Below are 16275 nucleotides of genomic sequence, written 5' to 3' on the forward strand. Positions count from 1 at the left end.
GGGCTGTTTTTGTGTGAGATTGATATGCTGAATGTTTAGTTCCCGGGTATCGGTTAGGGGGCCTGTCAGTAACGTACAGCCTTATTCAACAACCTTAACCTAAACCTCCAGAGCTTTATTTTACACGCGCTGTTATTTTCTTGTTGCTGTGGATGCTCTTACTTTATCTAAAAATTTACATTCATTGTAAATACCTCTGGATCATAGGGAGTCGTCGTAGGCGACGAATTTCAATGATAAAACATAACGCCTAACTTGCTCCTTTCGCTATAACCCACCCATCCGGAACTCCGCCCAGTCAAGCATAACTCAACTAAGTACTCAAGCCCATCTTCTTCAAGACCTGCTCACAAAGCGCCTCCGGACTACCCGTAGAATCAAGGATAATAACATGTCCATCGTCACCGCTAGGCCGACACGGACTCTCAATCCACCTCTCAAAAAGCGCCCTCGCATCCTCACCCACGCGAGCCCCAATCCCCTGCGCAGCAACAGGCGGACAATCGACCGCGGCCCGCTGACTCGCCATCGCCGGGCGCGCGCGCAGCCGCTTATCCAGCACCGCGACATCGCGCACCTTGCACTCGACGTACCAATACACGTACCCGTGCGCAGCCGCCAACGCCCTCCCCCGCTCGACTACCTCGTCGTAGTTGCACGTGCTGTCGACGATTACGTTTAGCCCTTGGTGCGACATGATGTCGCTGGCTAGATCCCATTGGAGCAGGTATGCTTGCTTGGCTGCGCTGTCGAAGGGGAGGTGAGGGGAGGAGAGGAGGTTGGTGCGCAGGATGTCGTGGTCGATTATTATGCCGGAGATGGAGGGGCGGAGACGGCGGGATAGTGTGCTTTTGCCTGAACCCGGGGCGCCGGACATTTGGATTAGGTGTTTGGTTGGGGGTGGTGGCTGAGGGGGGGTCATTTTTGTGGGAGGGGGTTTGGGGGGAGGTTAGGGGAGGTTTTGGGGGAGGGGAATGGCTGAAGTGAGGTAGGAGGTATGAGATCCTTGGGTAGAGGCGTGAGCCTCGCGATCGGGAAGGCGCACGCATGCAAAGAGCGTGTTGGCTGAGACCTGGTGAGCGGTTGCCAAATCGGGGGGTGAGGTTGAAATGGTGGGGTTGTAGATCGCGCTAAGCCTTCTTCGGCTATGGTAAGTCGCCCGAACGACTTCCGGGAACTAAGAACCCGCTATAATATAGCAGGTACACCCTAACGCTGCTGATTTTTCAGGGCAATTGCGGGTCTGCAGAAATAGCAAACGGCGGTAGGTACAAATGACGTTAACGTCCGCAAAAATATTAAAAATAGATACTCTCGAAGATTGGCAACAGTAGGTAATATAATAATATGACAAACACATGTGGTACACAAAGTACGCCGCAAAAATACTGCCTCAACAAATGCTACCGCAGAGATCTCTACAGGCTTTTCTAACGGCGGCCCGCGCGACTCTCACGGCTCCGCCTCTCTCGCGCTCCGGGCCGCTGCATTTCGTTGTCGGGAACGAATCCGCTGGTACGCTTCTCCTACACTCGTTTGAAATCCTGAACCGGGATCCTGAGATTCTGGGGTGATGGTGCACGGGAAATTGCTGACGGAAATTAGACCTCGACTCCCTATGCTCGACGCTCTTGCTGGCGTACTTCCGCAGCCACACGCCGCCACATATCTTACACGTGCCGCTATGCCATCTCCCACGCGAGGACCTCGCGCTGCGGCCCGAGTTCGGGGCGGTTCTGAAGTGCGCTGGTGTCACGGTAGATGATGTGCTGACGTTAAGCGAGATGCTGCCGATGAAGGGTCGGGGGCGGGCAGCGGTTGAGAAGGGGGTGCTGAAGCCGGAGGACACGAGGTGGTTGCTTGTCGACCACAATGTTTTGACTGGGAGGCTTGGAAAGGATTTTGGTGATAGGGTTATTGGGTGTATCGACCATCATGACGACGAGGGCGTCGTGCCGAAGGATGCGGAACCACGGGTTATTAAGAAGACCGGGAGCTGTATGAGTCTGGTTCTGGAGCAGTGTCGTGAGACATGGGATGAAATGGCGAGCCGCGGGAAACTCATACCGAATAAGTCGGAGATCAACGAGCAATTGGCGTATTTAGCGCTCGCGCCGATCCTGATCGATACGTCGAATTTGAAAAACAAGGATAAGACTACGGAGAATGATGTGCGCGCGGTTGGGCTTGCGGAGCGGTGGATCCTGTCGTCGCGGGCCGAGCAAGCTGCTACACGGCTGTTGCCTACCTCCCCTATATCCACCAGCACCTACGACCGCGATAGCTTCTTCGCTGAAGTATCCGCCCTTAAGGAGGACATCTCGCAGTTGGTGGTCCGCGATATCCTACGCAAAGATTACAAGGAGTGGACCGAGGGCAGCCTCAAGCTGGGCACCTCGTCCGTGCCGCAGTCTTTCACGTTTCTTATCAAGCATGCAGGCACTAGGCACGCGTTGTCGGGGGCGGTGAACGACTGGATTGTTAGGAATAAGTTAGATGTTTTGGCGGTGCTGACGACGTCAAAGGACGATAAAGGGGTTTTTAGGAGGGAATTGATGGTGTGGGTTAAGAGTTTGCCGTATGCGCTGAGTGCGGTGAAGGGGTTTATGGAGGGAGAAGGGAGGGAGAAACTGGGGCTTGTGACTTGGGGAGAGGGGATGCTGGATGAGGTCGATGCGAAGGGGAGTTGGAAGAGGTGTTGGAGGCAGGAGAAGGTGGAATTCAGCAGGAAGCAGATCGCGCCTATGCTGAGGGATGTGTTGAGAGGGGTTTGAAGGGTTGGTGTGATGGGTTTTATGAGCGAGGAAATTGGCTGTTTGGCTGGATAGTAAGCATGCATAGCATTGTTGAAATAGAATTAGTAGACGTTCAATACACATAGATTTTATTCATCTCTCGTAAGTCTTCAGTAACTAGGTAGGTAGTCTACTTAGTCGTCCTAACACAAACACGACACCTGAACTCCCTTAGCTATTTTTCTTCATTCCTTACATAGCAGCAACGATAGCATCGAGCCACTTCGCGAGCCGGTACCCCTGCTTCGCGATCTGCAGGTCGACGACGGGCTGCGCGGTCGTCGTGTAGTCGCCGCTAAGATCCTTGTTCTCGACGGCGCTGACGCCGCCCTTGAGAACGGTCGAGCACACGTACGCGTTGCTCTCAGTGGCCCACTTCAGCGCTGTTGATACCTGGTTAGCGGACGAGCTCACGCTCAGCCCGCTAACCCAGCCCGCGGCTTGGGATTTATAGTCGCCAGAGTCGATTTCTACAAGAGTTAGATCGGGTCTACTTCAAATAAAAAGAAGGGGGGGTACCCTTGATCAGAGTCGTAGCCCACGACTTTGCGGTGGACAGAGAAGAACCGCCTGAGATGGATTCGGGGATGTTACTGTCCCAGATGGCGTGTAGGTTGGTGTCATCACCATCATACTGGACATCGATGCTGTTACCGCCTACTTCTAGAGCCTCGCAATGAAGGGGCTGGCCTATGTCGCCGGCGAACTATTATTATGTGTTAATTTCCTTATCTAATATCTTCCCTTAGTAGAAAGGTATATATCATGCTTACGTGGATGACCATCTAGAATTTGTTAGTATGTTGATTTCTCATATTTTATTTAGATGTAGACTTACCTTGGCGGCGATCTGTAGGTTAGCATTGCTGACCTTCTGGTCTAGAAGAATAGTCGTGTAGTTCTGGAGCGCGCGAACGATGCAGCCCTCGGAGCCGCAATCTCGGTCCATATTGACGCCGCAAGTCGACGGTGGGTTGTCGTTGGCGTCGATGTAGTGGTACGGCGCGGAGAACCTGCCGGCGGTCGTGTACCGGTAGCTGTCAGCCCATGCGGCGACGCTGGCGAGGTAGTTGGCGGAGGTGTCGCCCAGAAGGCCCTGGAAGTACGACTTTGTCGCCGAGCTAACGTAGTTACTGGCGATATAAGCGACGGTCTCGTGGCCCATCGCTCCCCAGGCCATGGTACCGGGGAGGGCGGCCGTCGATAAGGCGGCTACGGTGGTAAAGCGGACCATCTTGATTGTCACTGTTATTTACTTGTACTAGGTATCTGCCAGGAAAGTACAGTTTATTGGCCTTGGTTGATAGTCACTTGACGCCAGAACAGAGGGAAGTGGTGACAACAAGAGGGTAAATCTTTCGGTACGCCAAGAATTGAGGCGGACACACTTTATATATCTGCCCATAAAGCTTCACCCACTTATACACCTACGCAACCAGGATAAGCAGGAACAGGGACGTAGAGATGTTCGGTAATCCGACACTCTGATTCGTTGAAGTCCCTTTGAACAAGTCTGCTGGCTCTGTACCTAGGCACGCTCCGAACCCCTAATCCACGCAAAACACCGGGGGTAAAGCGTGGGTTTGGCACCGGAAAGCGAATCTAGATAGCGTTGAACATGTGAGTTTATAGAAGGTGCTTTTTCGATCACCGCTCAGCTGCGCCTTGGAGAGATTCAGGGTAGCATTCGAATACTAGCGGCCGGGATTATGGCCGGGGTGAAGTCGGGCGGTCGCTGCATACCTTATCTTGGGGCTTGTCCAATCAAGCGTAGCACGTTGGTCGGAAGCAAGCTCTGCTCGAGATGAGACTTACGCTGGAAATTGAATTCGGGATGGTGGTTGGTTCGAGTGGAAGAGCTTGCCTCTTCAGTTTAGGTCGGCTGCTGACTACCTGCCTTGATTGGACTTCGGTGTAAATGCAAATCGGGCAAATCCGCCCTGATGATCTTGGGGATAAATCGTTGTTGATTTTTACAAGATAGGTACGATTCCAGAACGCCTCGGTAGTCAGATCTTGGCATTGTTGATAGATGTGCCGTGTAATCGCGTTTATATATTATCTGACTTATTTAGCAGATAACCAGAATTGGCAGACCTAAATCAATATTTTCTTTGGTCTAATTTGATGCACCTATTTACCCACATGTTCAAATACATAAAGATGGATATATAACAAAGACGGGCTATTACCCGAAGGGGAAGGTCTCTATGTTCACGAGAACAGATCGAACTGGAGAAGAGTGCAAGCTAGGTAGCTCTATCGCCTCGTGCTAAATTTGAGGGGACCGAGAGGTTCAGAAAGCCTGTTCATTTAATTTTACAGAATTTTACAGATGATTGTTGAAGGTAATATATGGCCGATTGATTTAGCTGTCCATGAGTCTGAGGACCCTAATTATTCTGACGAACTCGCCCCTGTACTCGTCCCCGGAGTCTGTCGTGCGCATGGTGATTTCTTCAGCATGGGGATCTGCGATCTTAATACAATCCAAAAGAGCTTTCGTGACAGCGGGATTCGGTAGCACGGCCGGATATTCCGCAAGAAGCCCTTGAAAGGTCCTCTTCACCGTCGAAAGGCAGATTATCCGCCTGCCCGAAGCCATCGCCAGCCGGTATATGTGTATATACATAGCTGCTGACCGCGGAAGCAAGTACTTGGGACGCATACGCCAGGCATCCCAAATCCCTATCCAGTCCTGGATTCGGTGATGTGCGCTCATGAGTCTCATGAGCAACGGTTCGTCCATACAAGGCAAATTTAATTGAGGCCAGGTATCTTCTAACCGCCGAATAAAGGTGTAATAATCCTTCCATTGACCCGAGTCAGAATATCGACATACTGCCTCGATGATGGTGACAATGATATCATTAGCAATGACTGGCTCTCCGCGTTGCTGCATTGTCCGTAGAAGTTGTTTAGCGAGTGTATATTGTCTCTCAAGACCTCCAGCTGTGCTGTATGCGCATGTCAAAAGCTGAAGGTACTGCTTTCGCGTGGCCTCAATGCCGTATAAATTCAACTCATTGATAAGATTCTGTATGTCCTGACGGGGCATGACATTGTTACCAGCGGTAGACCTGCATGCTATAGCCCTGATAGCGAGACGAAACTCCCAAGTTTGGTGTGGGGGTAGGGATTTGCATGCGAACTTGGATAATCGGACGAAGGGGGTTACGCCATTTGGTGCGATTCCGAGGGCCTTTCTCTTGTCTATGGAAGACATCTTGCCAAGCCGGAGTCGTAGTAAATCGAGAATGCGATATTTTTGGCGAGCGTCACCCTTCAGAATCTGCTCAAGAGTCTGCTCTGAATCGATGGTAAATAGAGGGTCAACCTGAGGTGCATCATGGGCAATCGCTTGCTGTGTCGAATAAGCCCGCTTTTGTTCGAATGGCGTTCTCCTAGAAGTGTCGTTGAAATTCCTATCTCTGGTTGCTGCACGCGGGCGTGTGCTAGATAGGATGGCCTGCTCTAAAGGATGTAGGTTGTTCGCATTCCCCATCTCTGACTTGGAGGAATCATCAACCGATTTATCAACCGATTTGTCAACCGACCTACTCAGAGCTCTCCCCCACAACGTTTCGAGGCCCATTTCGGTTCTTCGAGACTCGGTCATTATTTGAACGATAATTGTGTGCCCAGAGTGAGAAACGCCAAAACCGGCCACGCGTCCATCATCTGTAACTACGGTAGACTCATCATTACTACGGCCGATAGTGCCGAGATTGACACATATCCAGCCGGTCCTGATGCCGTCATCGGAATCTTCAGGTCCTCCTAAGAGCTTTGCCCGCTTAGCTTTCCGGCGCAATTTAGTCTTACGCTCATTTGGCCCGAGTAGGCCATCAGCTTGAGCATAGATTCGATGTTTGGATCTTAGCCATCGCAGCAAGCGTCCGGCGGAGACATTAAGATGGCGCTCGCTCCGTGCTGTGCCGAACAACATAAAAAGATTCGGACCTAATGCCGGTGGGGGGTAGAGCTCTCTAAGATCCAAGAGCGAGAGTTCATCGAGACCTAAATCCTCAGATACGTACTCGAGCAATGAACCAACAACCTTCGGAGAACCGGTGGGGATCTCAGGAAGTGGCTGTGGCTCAATGGAAGCCACGTGCCTTGGAGGGTCAACCTGAAGATACCAAGGGATATTAGTTAAATCCGAGCCTTTCGCGGCATCTTGGCCATCTTCCAAATCTTTGCCATCTTCTAAGCCTTCTAAGCCTTCTTCGGCCGATTCTGTACTATTGAAGGGCTCATCATGGGTCGGCCGAGATGAGAATAATCGAATTGATGGTGCAGGAATCAATCGTGGCCGGGGTTTGAGAAGACCGGCTCGCACGCTGGACAATGCATTCGCATTCGCGGGGTTGGCGAAAAGCTTTAGTGCAGCTAAACGGCAATGAGAACAACCTGTTGAGGTTATATTCATAGCACGTCGAGATGCCATCTCGTCACATAAATCATATAAATCTTTTCACTCATCGATGAGGTCACATTTCTGTTATATGCGAAATTATTGAAGACTGCCCAGTGGGTCTTACTAGGTGGTTTACATAATATCCCACTACCTAGGTACGGGATAATCGATAAATCCGTAAGCTATCTAGTATACTTTAAGCTTAGCTTCAACCGAGACGGCAGAGCGGGTTGAAAGAGTGGGGATATTTCAGATATAAGACCAATCAAAACCTTGGAGATTGGGGGGGTTTAACTATTATCTAATCTAGAAAAACCTTTTTTTTTTGAAGGCCAAAAAATTTGGACCTCGACCCTCACTAAAGCTTGTCGATATCGAATATCTACGAAAAAAAATCTAATTTATTCCCGACTTCGACTTTGGCCAAAAGTCTTCCCCCATGAAATAAGCTGGTGGTTTTGTGCTTTTAGCATTGTCAGCGCAATCTCTCGGCTTCATGTTACAATAGTACAGCAAAGTCCTCGGCAGCTCCCAAAGCCTGTTGAGACCAAAATTTCCTTTTTTTCCTTTCTTTTTTCACCCCTCCAAAACATCCCAAGTCACCACCACGATGTTTATGCGACAACCTCCGGCTCGTCGGGGCCTCTCGCTCTCTCGACTAAACTCAATAAGACGGCCTCAACCAGTTGCTAGAACCCCATGTCTACATTCTTTTCACACGTCAGATCACAGACTCTTAACTGCCCCAGTTGAACTGCCACCAAGGAGGAGGAAAATTTTACGTTCGCAAGATGTCCACGGTTCGGTTTTTCAGCGGTCTTTAGCGACAGCTATCGGTGACCCTTTACGACAAGATGATCTCTCTTACAAACATATACAACAGCAACTTCCCAACAATTTCCTACAACCACCAATGTCCACACCATTATACGAAATACGACCGTTCGACCCTTCTTTGCCATTGCTCATTAAGTCGAATGACATCCCATTTCCGCGCTCAAGGACGAATAACAGCGGAATCCCTGGTGGTGCGGATGAGATGGTATCAGTGTTTGACGCATGTTTGCAAGTAGGCAAGTTGGACAGAGCAGCTCTTGTTCTTACCAGATTAAAAGAAACCGGTGCTTTACCAGGTAGTGAGCTGATTACGCTTCATAACCAATACCTTCGTGCAGCCATCGCCAGAGCCTTTGATAAGCCAGACTCCGAATGGGCGAAATCTCTTCATAAGTGGTACGAAGTACACATCAGGGCTGAGGAGCTCCCTCAGACACCCGAAACTATCGCTTGCATGCTGAAGGTCTCTCTTCTATCTGCTAGAGAAGGGAGGTTAAGCCGACTTGTGACGCGGTATATGGATATGATGCCCGGTGATGCCATATTCCAGGTTCTATCCGAAGTGGACATCCTCACGCAGCAGGATTTTGGCACTATCACCAGCATTTATCAGCCAGCCTCCGATCTTTTAGAAGAATGGAACATGGTACCAGAGGCGGAAGAGTTGCAACCATCACCTGCAGAGGCCAGCGCAACGCAATCGATAGATCTATCTGAAGCGAAGCCGACATCTAGCGACACACCCGAAGTCCTGGCTGTACCGCAAAAAGGCATGGGTCTTAAGTCACTACGTGGTGTCTTATCCTTTTTCACTACGATAAAGAGTAAGGATATCTCACAGCTTCCTCTAGCCGAGCGTAGGGAAATCCAGGCGCAATTGGAAAAGGACTGCGTTGATGCCGCCATCTCCCGATGGAGGGAAGAAAACGACGCCCTTAAGAAAATGGGTTTGAACACGTCTATGTCGACAAGTGCTCTAAACTCGCAACTATACGACTGGCAATGTGCCTTGGAAACCAAGTTAGAAAACGAATTTGCCCTATTTGAAGAATCGGAAAAACGCGAAAAGAAGGTTCAGGCGGATTTTGACCGTTGCTTGTACGCGCCCTTCATGAAGCAGTCCTCTCCATCAAGGCTGGCCGCAGTCACGATTATAAGCGTCTTGAATGCATTGTCATCAGCCGGTATCGACAGAGGAATCCAATTATCCACCTTACTCATCCAAATCGCCAAGACTGTAGAAGACGATATCAAGTTTCTAAAACGACAACAGCAAATGGCTCTGCGAAGACCGACCAAAAAACGCCAATTTAAGCCGAACGTCGACAAGGAAAAAGAAGAAAAAGAAATGCCAATGAGTGATCAAGAACAGGATAACCCAATAAGCTCGGCGACGATTCAGCCATCCGCCGATGCTAACGCGGAGTCTAATGTGGTGGAGAGCCTCACCTACGACGTTGCGTCGTGGCCTCTGTTGATCAGAACAAAAGTTGGCGCTGCTTTGCTCTCTGCCCTGATGGAAACTGCAAAAATGGATGTTGTTCAGGAACACCCCCAAACAAAAGCACTCATCAGGCAGAGACAGCCTGCTATAGCTCACACTATGGTACACCGCAGGGGAAAGAAGGTCGGCCTAGTTATGCCCAACAAATTTCTTGTCGAGATTTTAAAGCGAGAGCCCCCAGCTGATTTCCTTGCGAGGCACTTGCCGATGCTTGTCGAACCGGAGCCCTGGAGTAAGTTCGATAAGGGCGGCTTTCTTGAATATCCTACTCAACTCGTACGGGTTAAACATGGTGAGAGGGACCAAAAGATCTACACCGAAGCAGCTATGCAGAGAGGTGATATGGAGCAAGTTAGCAAAGGTCTCGATGTTCTTGGTAAAACAGGATGGAGGATCAACAAACCTGTTTTCGACGTCATGCTCGAAGCGTGGAACAGTGGCGAGAAAATAGCGAATATCCCCCCACTAAACCCCCAAATCCCTATACCCGAGGAGCCAGAGGCATCTGATGATCCATTACAGAGAAGAACGTGGTTGAATGCCGTGAAGGCTGTGGAGAACATGAAATCAGGTCTCCATTCTGAGCGGTGTTTCATGAATCTTCAACTTGAGATTGCTAGGTCCTTTAAAGATCAGACCTTCTATTTCCCGCACAACATGGACTTTCGAGGACGTGCGTATCCAATTCCGACTTACCTAAATCACATGGGCGCAGATCATACCCGTGGACTACTTCGCTTTGCGAAGGGGAAGGCACTCGGCGAGCATGGGCTGCGATGGCTAAAAATCCATTTGGCAAACGTGTTTGGATATGACAAGGCGAGCTTGAAGGAACGTGAATCATTCGTAATGGATCACCTTGAAGATATCTACGACTCCGCTACCAACCCCCTCACAGGAAAGCAGTGGTGGCTTCAGGCTGAGGATTCATGGCAATGCCTGGCGGCCTGCTTCGAGCTAAAGGCAGCCTTGCAATCCCCCGACCCCTTCCGATACGTCTCCCACCTCCCTGTTCACCAGGACGGCACGTGTAATGGGTTACAACACTATGCCGCCCTCGGTGGTGATATGTGGGGTGCCCAGCAGGTGAACCTGGAACCTGGAGATCGTCCTGCAGATGTGTATTCTGCGGTGGCAGAGCTAGTGAAGGAAAGCATTACAGAAGATTTGAAAGAGGACAATTTCCTCGCAAAGGCTATCGACGGCAAGATAACAAGAAAAGTCGTGAAGCAGACCGTGATGACGAACGTCTACGGTGTCACATTTTCTGGAGCAAAGGAACAAGTACTGAAACAGATTGACGCGCTTTACCCTAACATATTCAAAGAAACAGAGGTACCAACGCCGATTCTCGCTTCTTACATCGCCACCAAGATATTCAAGGCTCTCTCTACTATGTTCCGCGGAGCTCACGATATCCAGTATTGGTTTGGTGAATGCGCTGGAAGAGTATGCCGCGCAATCGCACCGGAACAGATAGAACGAATTGCCAATGGAGAAGGGGCGCCTATCAAAAAGAGGGCCTCGAAATCTCAACCCGAATCCGCCGCAGCCAGGAAACGAAAGTCGGCATCTGATGAGCTCTTAAGCCAGTTCAGATCGACAGTTATCTGGACGACGCCTCTCCGGATGCCTATTGTCCAGCCATATCGCAAGTCTGGGACTCGTATCATCCCCACTTCTATTCAGGATCTTACCTTGCAAATACCTGAACGATCTGATCCAGTCAATCGGCGAAAGCAATTACAGGCCTTCCCTCCCAATTTCATCCACTCTTTAGATGCCAGTCATATGCTGCTTTCCGCGCTAGAGTGTGATGAGCTAGGCCTCTCATTCGCCGCCGTGCACGATTCTTTTTGGACGCACGCGTCTGACATCGAAGTTATGAACCGCGTCCTACGCGATTGCTTCGTCAGGATACACAGCGAAGATGTTATTGGGCGCCTTGCGTCCGAGTTTGAGGCTCGGCATAAAGGTGCTCTTTATTTAGCTAAGCTAGACAAGGGCCACCCCGCCGAAGCCAGAATCGCTTCGCTTCGTAAAGGTAGAAAGCTAACAATGAAAGCTGAACTTCTGGAGGAATATCAGAGAACTCAACTATTGAACTCTACAGACCCGGAGAAAGTTAAAGAAGGGAGGGAAATGGTGACACCCGGTAGCATTTTCGAAGAGATGTCTGTTTCCCAGCCTCTATCAAGCGCCGAAGATATGGACGCGGTGGGGTTAGGCAACATTCCTAAAGAAGACGCGACCACACCTGCTCTTGAAGGAGAATTTCTTGAAGAGCCTGAAGATGATGGTGATGGAATTTTCACAGCCCAAAGTTCTGGCAAGATTAAAACAAGCCGTGAACATATAGGCGAAACAGACTTGGAGCACTATAAAACTATGATTGAGTTAACCAGCTTCGAAGCAGAGCTCTCAGGCGAGGCTAAGAAAGCCTCCGAGAAATCAAGGGCCAGGTCGAAGGAAAATGCTAAAGGATTCAATATATGGCTTCCTCTTACTTTCCCCGAGGTTCCCAAGAAGGTTAGTGTTTTAATCATTCATATAATTAAAATATAACATGCTAACTAACATGTCTAGGGCGACTATAATGTCGAGAGATTAAAAGAAAGCCAATATTTCTTCTCGTAAGGTCTCTCGGCAAGCTTAATCGCTTACAGAGACGTCAAGTGTTAATAGGTTTCACGGCATGTTTACTTCATTATTAGCGAATGCATCATGAGGCGTCTTGGGGGTAGAAAATGCCGGGATGGCGTTTTGCGGGGGAGGGGGTGGAAAAAATATAGAGGCATTCGATTGTACGGAATGCATGGCATATGTATAAATCTGTATAGTACTACTCAAGAAATGACCTACATATGTAGAGGGGAAGATCAGGGTAGGAACCAGGGCGGATGGGGATAAACAAGGACCATCCACTCCAATGATGTATAAATTCAAAAGAACAATATAAAGACTTTTTAAAAATGTTGGGATCGAACCACACCTGTCTGTTTGGTCCTTGAGCGGGACGACTAAAGCATTTATCTCACGATCCTAGGGATACTCCGAACAATATCATGACTAACATAATCGCTCATTAGAGGACGAAAATTCGCAGCTTGTAAAACCTAGGACGCATCGCATCACATATACGAACGAAGGTAAGCAATAATAATATATCTACGTCCGTATGTCCTGAACAATAGGAATCGCGACGGAGCGAAATTAGGTCAGCTGACTCCCATCTGCATTATTGGCTGGGGAAAGGGGGAAGATGCAATGTAACCTCGCCGCCTGAAGAGCGTCGTTGAGGCTATTTGCCGTTTCGGTAGCTGGAGGTAAGCGGGAACTTGGCCCCGGCCTATGAGAATGCGCGCGGTCGATGTTCCAGAATGCCGGTAGGAACCTCGTGTTGGTGCGTGTGTACTGTATGTATATCTGGGGTTGGGGTTTTTATTTTTAGCGTTGTCGTATTATTTGTTTTGCGGGGAGGATTTATTGATGGTCGTGAATACGTCGTATGTACAGCGTATGTAGGTATGTATGTATGTTGGCATGTATCTAGACTAGAATTCATCGTTTGCGAAATTCGACGTAAGTGGCTTTCAGTACGAGCGGATATTCGAAAGGACCAAGACCAAGAAGAAAAAAAAGAGGAATACGCCTCTCGGTTACGTGACCGCTCTTGAGTTCCTAATTAGACGGGAGGGAGGAGCTGCGGGGAGCTGCAAGCCTCCTCCGTCCTCGATTCGCTCGTCGACGGACTAGGCTGAGATCATCTCATCCATCGGTCAGATGTGGTGAGATCCTTCAGCACATTACGAGATATGAATGTCGGTAGGGCTGAAAGTTAGGCGAGGTTAGGCTAACTTACGCACTTTACATAACGTGAACCCGGCCGAAGCCATCGCAGAATTTTCATCGGTTCGGATAAGGGGGGGTTCATTTTCCTTTTTCCAGCCCTTTTTTTCTTTTTCCTACCCAATAGTCCGATCTATCCGACCTGTCAGGATCGTGCTTCTCGTCGCGTGGTTCCCGGCACTGGCTGGCTGGTCCGCTGACATGCCCAATATCGTTACTCTTGCACGGTACGGGAACTCTGGATGTCAATTGAGAGTGAGAGGATTCTCTGTACGACCCGACGTTGAGGCCGAATAAGATGTACATGTACCTGTAGTCCTTCAATCTTAATTCTCATTTGAGCAAGAGCGATCTTCCGGTCAATGTCAGCCCCAAGCCCCCCTTGGCCTGCCTCGTGCTTTCTTAATATTACGGCTTGGCAGTGGAGAGAGGGCAGGGACAACGGGGTGACCAACATTGGATGAAAAAAAGGTGACGTCGATCTTATTATATATAATAGGAGCTAGATGTCCTCTCTTTCTCGATAGCAATCACGTCAAACCTCGATTGAATTATCTCATCAGCAGCTCAATCTACTCGGTACTAGATCTAGTTAGCAAGCAATATTCTGTCACGATGTTCTCATCTCGCATCTTCATATCTACGGCCACCGCGCTGCTAGCTCTTTGGTAGGCCAATGTCCTACCCACGTGGTCGGAGCACACCGGACTAACATGATGCCATAGCAATGTAGCCGCAGCCATGCCACAAGGAGGACCGATCTCACCGGCACCCACCCCGACTACGATCCCGGGACACTGCTACACGACGATGGATGACTTCGAGCACACCACGGCCTGGGTGAAGACCCACGAATGCTACACCTACACCCGCACGGCCCCGTCTTGTAAGTACCCACTCTTAGCCTTTAGTGTAGACGCACCGGAGATTTAGAGTTGGATTGCTAACGCGAATATAGCTACTTGCCCAACTCTCTCATGCGCAGCCCAGCCGACGGACCGCATCTGCCCGGAGATCATCAAGGTTTCTAGCGTGACAGTCCCGTGTGCCACCGACTGTTGCCCGACAACTTCGACGTCGTATGTATCAACCGGAGCCTGCCCGACCTGCGCCGAGTGCCCTATCCCCACCCAATGGATCACCTACACCACTGGATGCGCAGGCACTCCTACTATTACGTCCGGGACGATTGAGACGGCACCATGGAACACGCCCGACAACTAGAAAATTGACGCAGTGGGCAGTAGTTTAGACAATTGATGGAGAAGAAATTGTAGTTAGTGACTCTGAATCTAGCTTAATTTCATCTCGTGGTTGATTGGCCAATTCGCCGAATCTTGTGTGATTACCTGATTATCGTACTGGGGCATCCTTCAAGCTCTGAACTGTGCATGCGCCTCCGCTGGCCGAAACAAGTTTTCCTACTTCCTCCTTACCCGCCTCCTTGACTACACGGCCATCAAACACGACTTCCAAGTTCTCAGTTGTGCTAAAGCCCGGAGATAATGTCTCCCAAATCTTTTTCTTAGGGTTGAGAATGCCCTCGGGCTCGCCGTCGAAACCCTGGAAGGTCAAGCGCTCGCCAACCTTAGCATCGGGAGGCGGGGCGAGGAGTTCGAACGGTCCCTTGTGATCGTCTACTTCACCCTCCTTTAACCTAGGCGACGCGCACAAAACCATACCAGACGACTTAATTCCCCGCATCTTGACAGGCTTCAGGTTGGCAACGATGACGACCCTGCGGTTCTGCATCTCTTCCAAAGGCACCACGCCATTCAAGCCAGAGCAAATGGTTCGGCAAACCTGGCCCTCGTACTCGGTGGTATCCTCGTAGCCAGCCGGGTCGCCAATGGCAATTGTTGAAACGAACAAGCTATCGGCTTCCGGATGCTTGATGGCCTTCAGGATATGGCCTACTCTTATCTCAATTTGATTGGGCGACAGCGTCTTAGGAGCGGCAGGGGCCTTCTGGGGTTTAGGAGCCTTCTCTTTCTTCTCCTTCTTGGGCTTGTCGGCGGCGGGGGCACCAACAGCTGCTGCAGCCTTGTCCTTTGCTTCAACTGCTACATCCTTGACCGTCTCGGCCGCGGCCCTCGTTCGGTCGACGAGTGTGGTGGTAACTCCGCCAGCAGCGGCGGCGGCAGCGGCAGCCTTCTCCTTCTTTAGTCGCTCCTTCTCCGCCTTGGCATCGGTGGGCGGCTTGACGTAGAGGATCTCTTCGGGGTCGACTTTGACCTTGTCTGCATCGCTGACACTCAAACCAAAGACGCCGGAGTTCTGAACGAAATCTAGGTGTCGCAAGATATGAGGATGGCCGTGCTCGCCGGTGCGCTGCTCGGGTGTCCACGACTTGACGGTAGGAGCCAAGGATTCGTAGATGGCGACGTCGGCCTTGGAGGGTTTGGTGCCAAGGAGAGTGGTTCGGGAGGTCAGGTGAGAGTTAAGTTTGTCTAGGATGGAGGTGTCGGATGGGGAGCTCTTGAGTCGCTCGGACGTGGTGATCCATTGCTGGACTTCAGTCTCTTCGGTGGAAGAGAGCTTCTGGGATTCCAGGGCAGCCATGGTGAATGTTCGGAAAGGGATACCTCGTGAAAGAGGGCGGAGAATGCGAGATAGTAACAGCTTGATGGCTTGAATCTAACTGCGACTCAGGGAGTGTCGCAGACAAAATGCCTAGATCTGGGTGTCAAGCGAAGAGGGGCTCAATGAATTTTTTGAAGTTGGGAGTTACGAAATGCCCCTCCATTCAATTGACTCATCCACTTTCAAGTTGGTGGGGTGACAATTATGTAATGTTTTACTAATTGAATTACTGTATTAATTGCATATAACGGGTCTAATCGTATAAACAGAGTTTTGAATTTCGGAAT

At 50.1% G+C, this 16275-nt stretch overlaps 7 protein-coding genes across 7 annotated transcripts; 3 read left to right on the plus strand and 4 right to left on the minus strand.

Moving 5' to 3' along the window:
• Positions 1 to 6: 6 nt before the first annotated feature.
• GGS22DRAFT_152829 (P-loop containing nucleoside triphosphate hydrolase protein) lies at positions 7 to 929 on the minus strand. Its single transcript, XM_047959748.1, has one exon. The coding sequence runs from the start codon at positions 920 to 922 to the stop codon at positions 314 to 316; it is 609 nt and encodes a 202-aa protein (XP_047822804.1). The 5' UTR covers positions 923 to 929; the 3' UTR covers positions 7 to 313.
• Positions 930 to 983: 54 nt separating this feature from the next.
• Positions 984 to 2891, plus strand: GGS22DRAFT_152830 (DHH phosphoesterase). Its single transcript, XM_047959749.1, has 2 exons — positions 984 to 1515; positions 1606 to 2891. The coding sequence occupies exons 1-2, from the start codon at positions 1359 to 1361 to the stop codon at positions 2772 to 2774; spliced, it is 1326 nt and encodes a 441-aa protein (XP_047822805.1). The 5' UTR covers positions 984 to 1358; the 3' UTR covers positions 2775 to 2891.
• On the minus strand, positions 2881 to 4596 carry GGS22DRAFT_65486 (nuclease S1 precursor). Its single transcript, XM_047967689.1, has 4 exons — positions 3634 to 4596; positions 3569 to 3580; positions 3315 to 3501; positions 2881 to 3265 (listed from the first exon to the last, which is right to left on the minus strand). The coding sequence occupies exons 1-4, from the start codon at positions 4027 to 4029 to the stop codon at positions 2988 to 2990; spliced, it is 873 nt and encodes a 290-aa protein (XP_047822806.1). The 5' UTR covers positions 4030 to 4596; the 3' UTR covers positions 2881 to 2987.
• GGS22DRAFT_65485 (uncharacterized protein) lies at positions 4597 to 7315 on the minus strand. Its single transcript, XM_047967688.1, has one exon. It carries the CDS (start codon positions 7243 to 7245, stop codon positions 5164 to 5166), a length of 2082 nt encoding a protein of 693 aa, XP_047822807.1. The 5' UTR covers positions 7246 to 7315; the 3' UTR covers positions 4597 to 5163.
• A 223-nt stretch (positions 7316 to 7538) lies between these two features.
• Positions 7539 to 12493, plus strand: GGS22DRAFT_152833 (DNA/RNA polymerase). Its single transcript, XM_047959750.1, has 2 exons — positions 7539 to 12085; positions 12143 to 12493. The coding sequence occupies exons 1-2, from the start codon at positions 7826 to 7828 to the stop codon at positions 12191 to 12193; spliced, it is 4311 nt and encodes a 1436-aa protein (XP_047822808.1). The 5' UTR covers positions 7539 to 7825; the 3' UTR covers positions 12194 to 12493.
• Positions 12494 to 13866: 1373 nt separating this feature from the next.
• On the plus strand, positions 13867 to 14694 carry GGS22DRAFT_65519 (uncharacterized protein). Its single transcript, XM_047967690.1, has 3 exons — positions 13867 to 14073; positions 14131 to 14291; positions 14364 to 14694. The coding sequence occupies exons 1-3, from the start codon at positions 14021 to 14023 to the stop codon at positions 14627 to 14629; spliced, it is 480 nt and encodes a 159-aa protein (XP_047822809.1). The 5' UTR covers positions 13867 to 14020; the 3' UTR covers positions 14630 to 14694.
• On the minus strand, positions 14549 to 16242 carry GGS22DRAFT_65525 (nucleic acid-binding protein). The gene has a single exon (XM_047967691.1). It carries the CDS (start codon positions 15965 to 15967, stop codon positions 14759 to 14761), a length of 1209 nt encoding a protein of 402 aa, XP_047822810.1. The 5' UTR covers positions 15968 to 16242; the 3' UTR covers positions 14549 to 14758.
• Positions 16243 to 16275: the final 33 nt, after the last annotated feature.

Source organism: Annulohypoxylon maeteangense, assembly GCF_022496945.1.
Source record: "Annulohypoxylon maeteangense strain CBS 123835 unplaced genomic scaffold GGS22scaffold_2, whole genome shotgun sequence".
NCBI classification, from domain to species: domain Eukaryota; kingdom Fungi; phylum Ascomycota; class Sordariomycetes; order Xylariales; family Hypoxylaceae; genus Annulohypoxylon; species Annulohypoxylon maeteangense.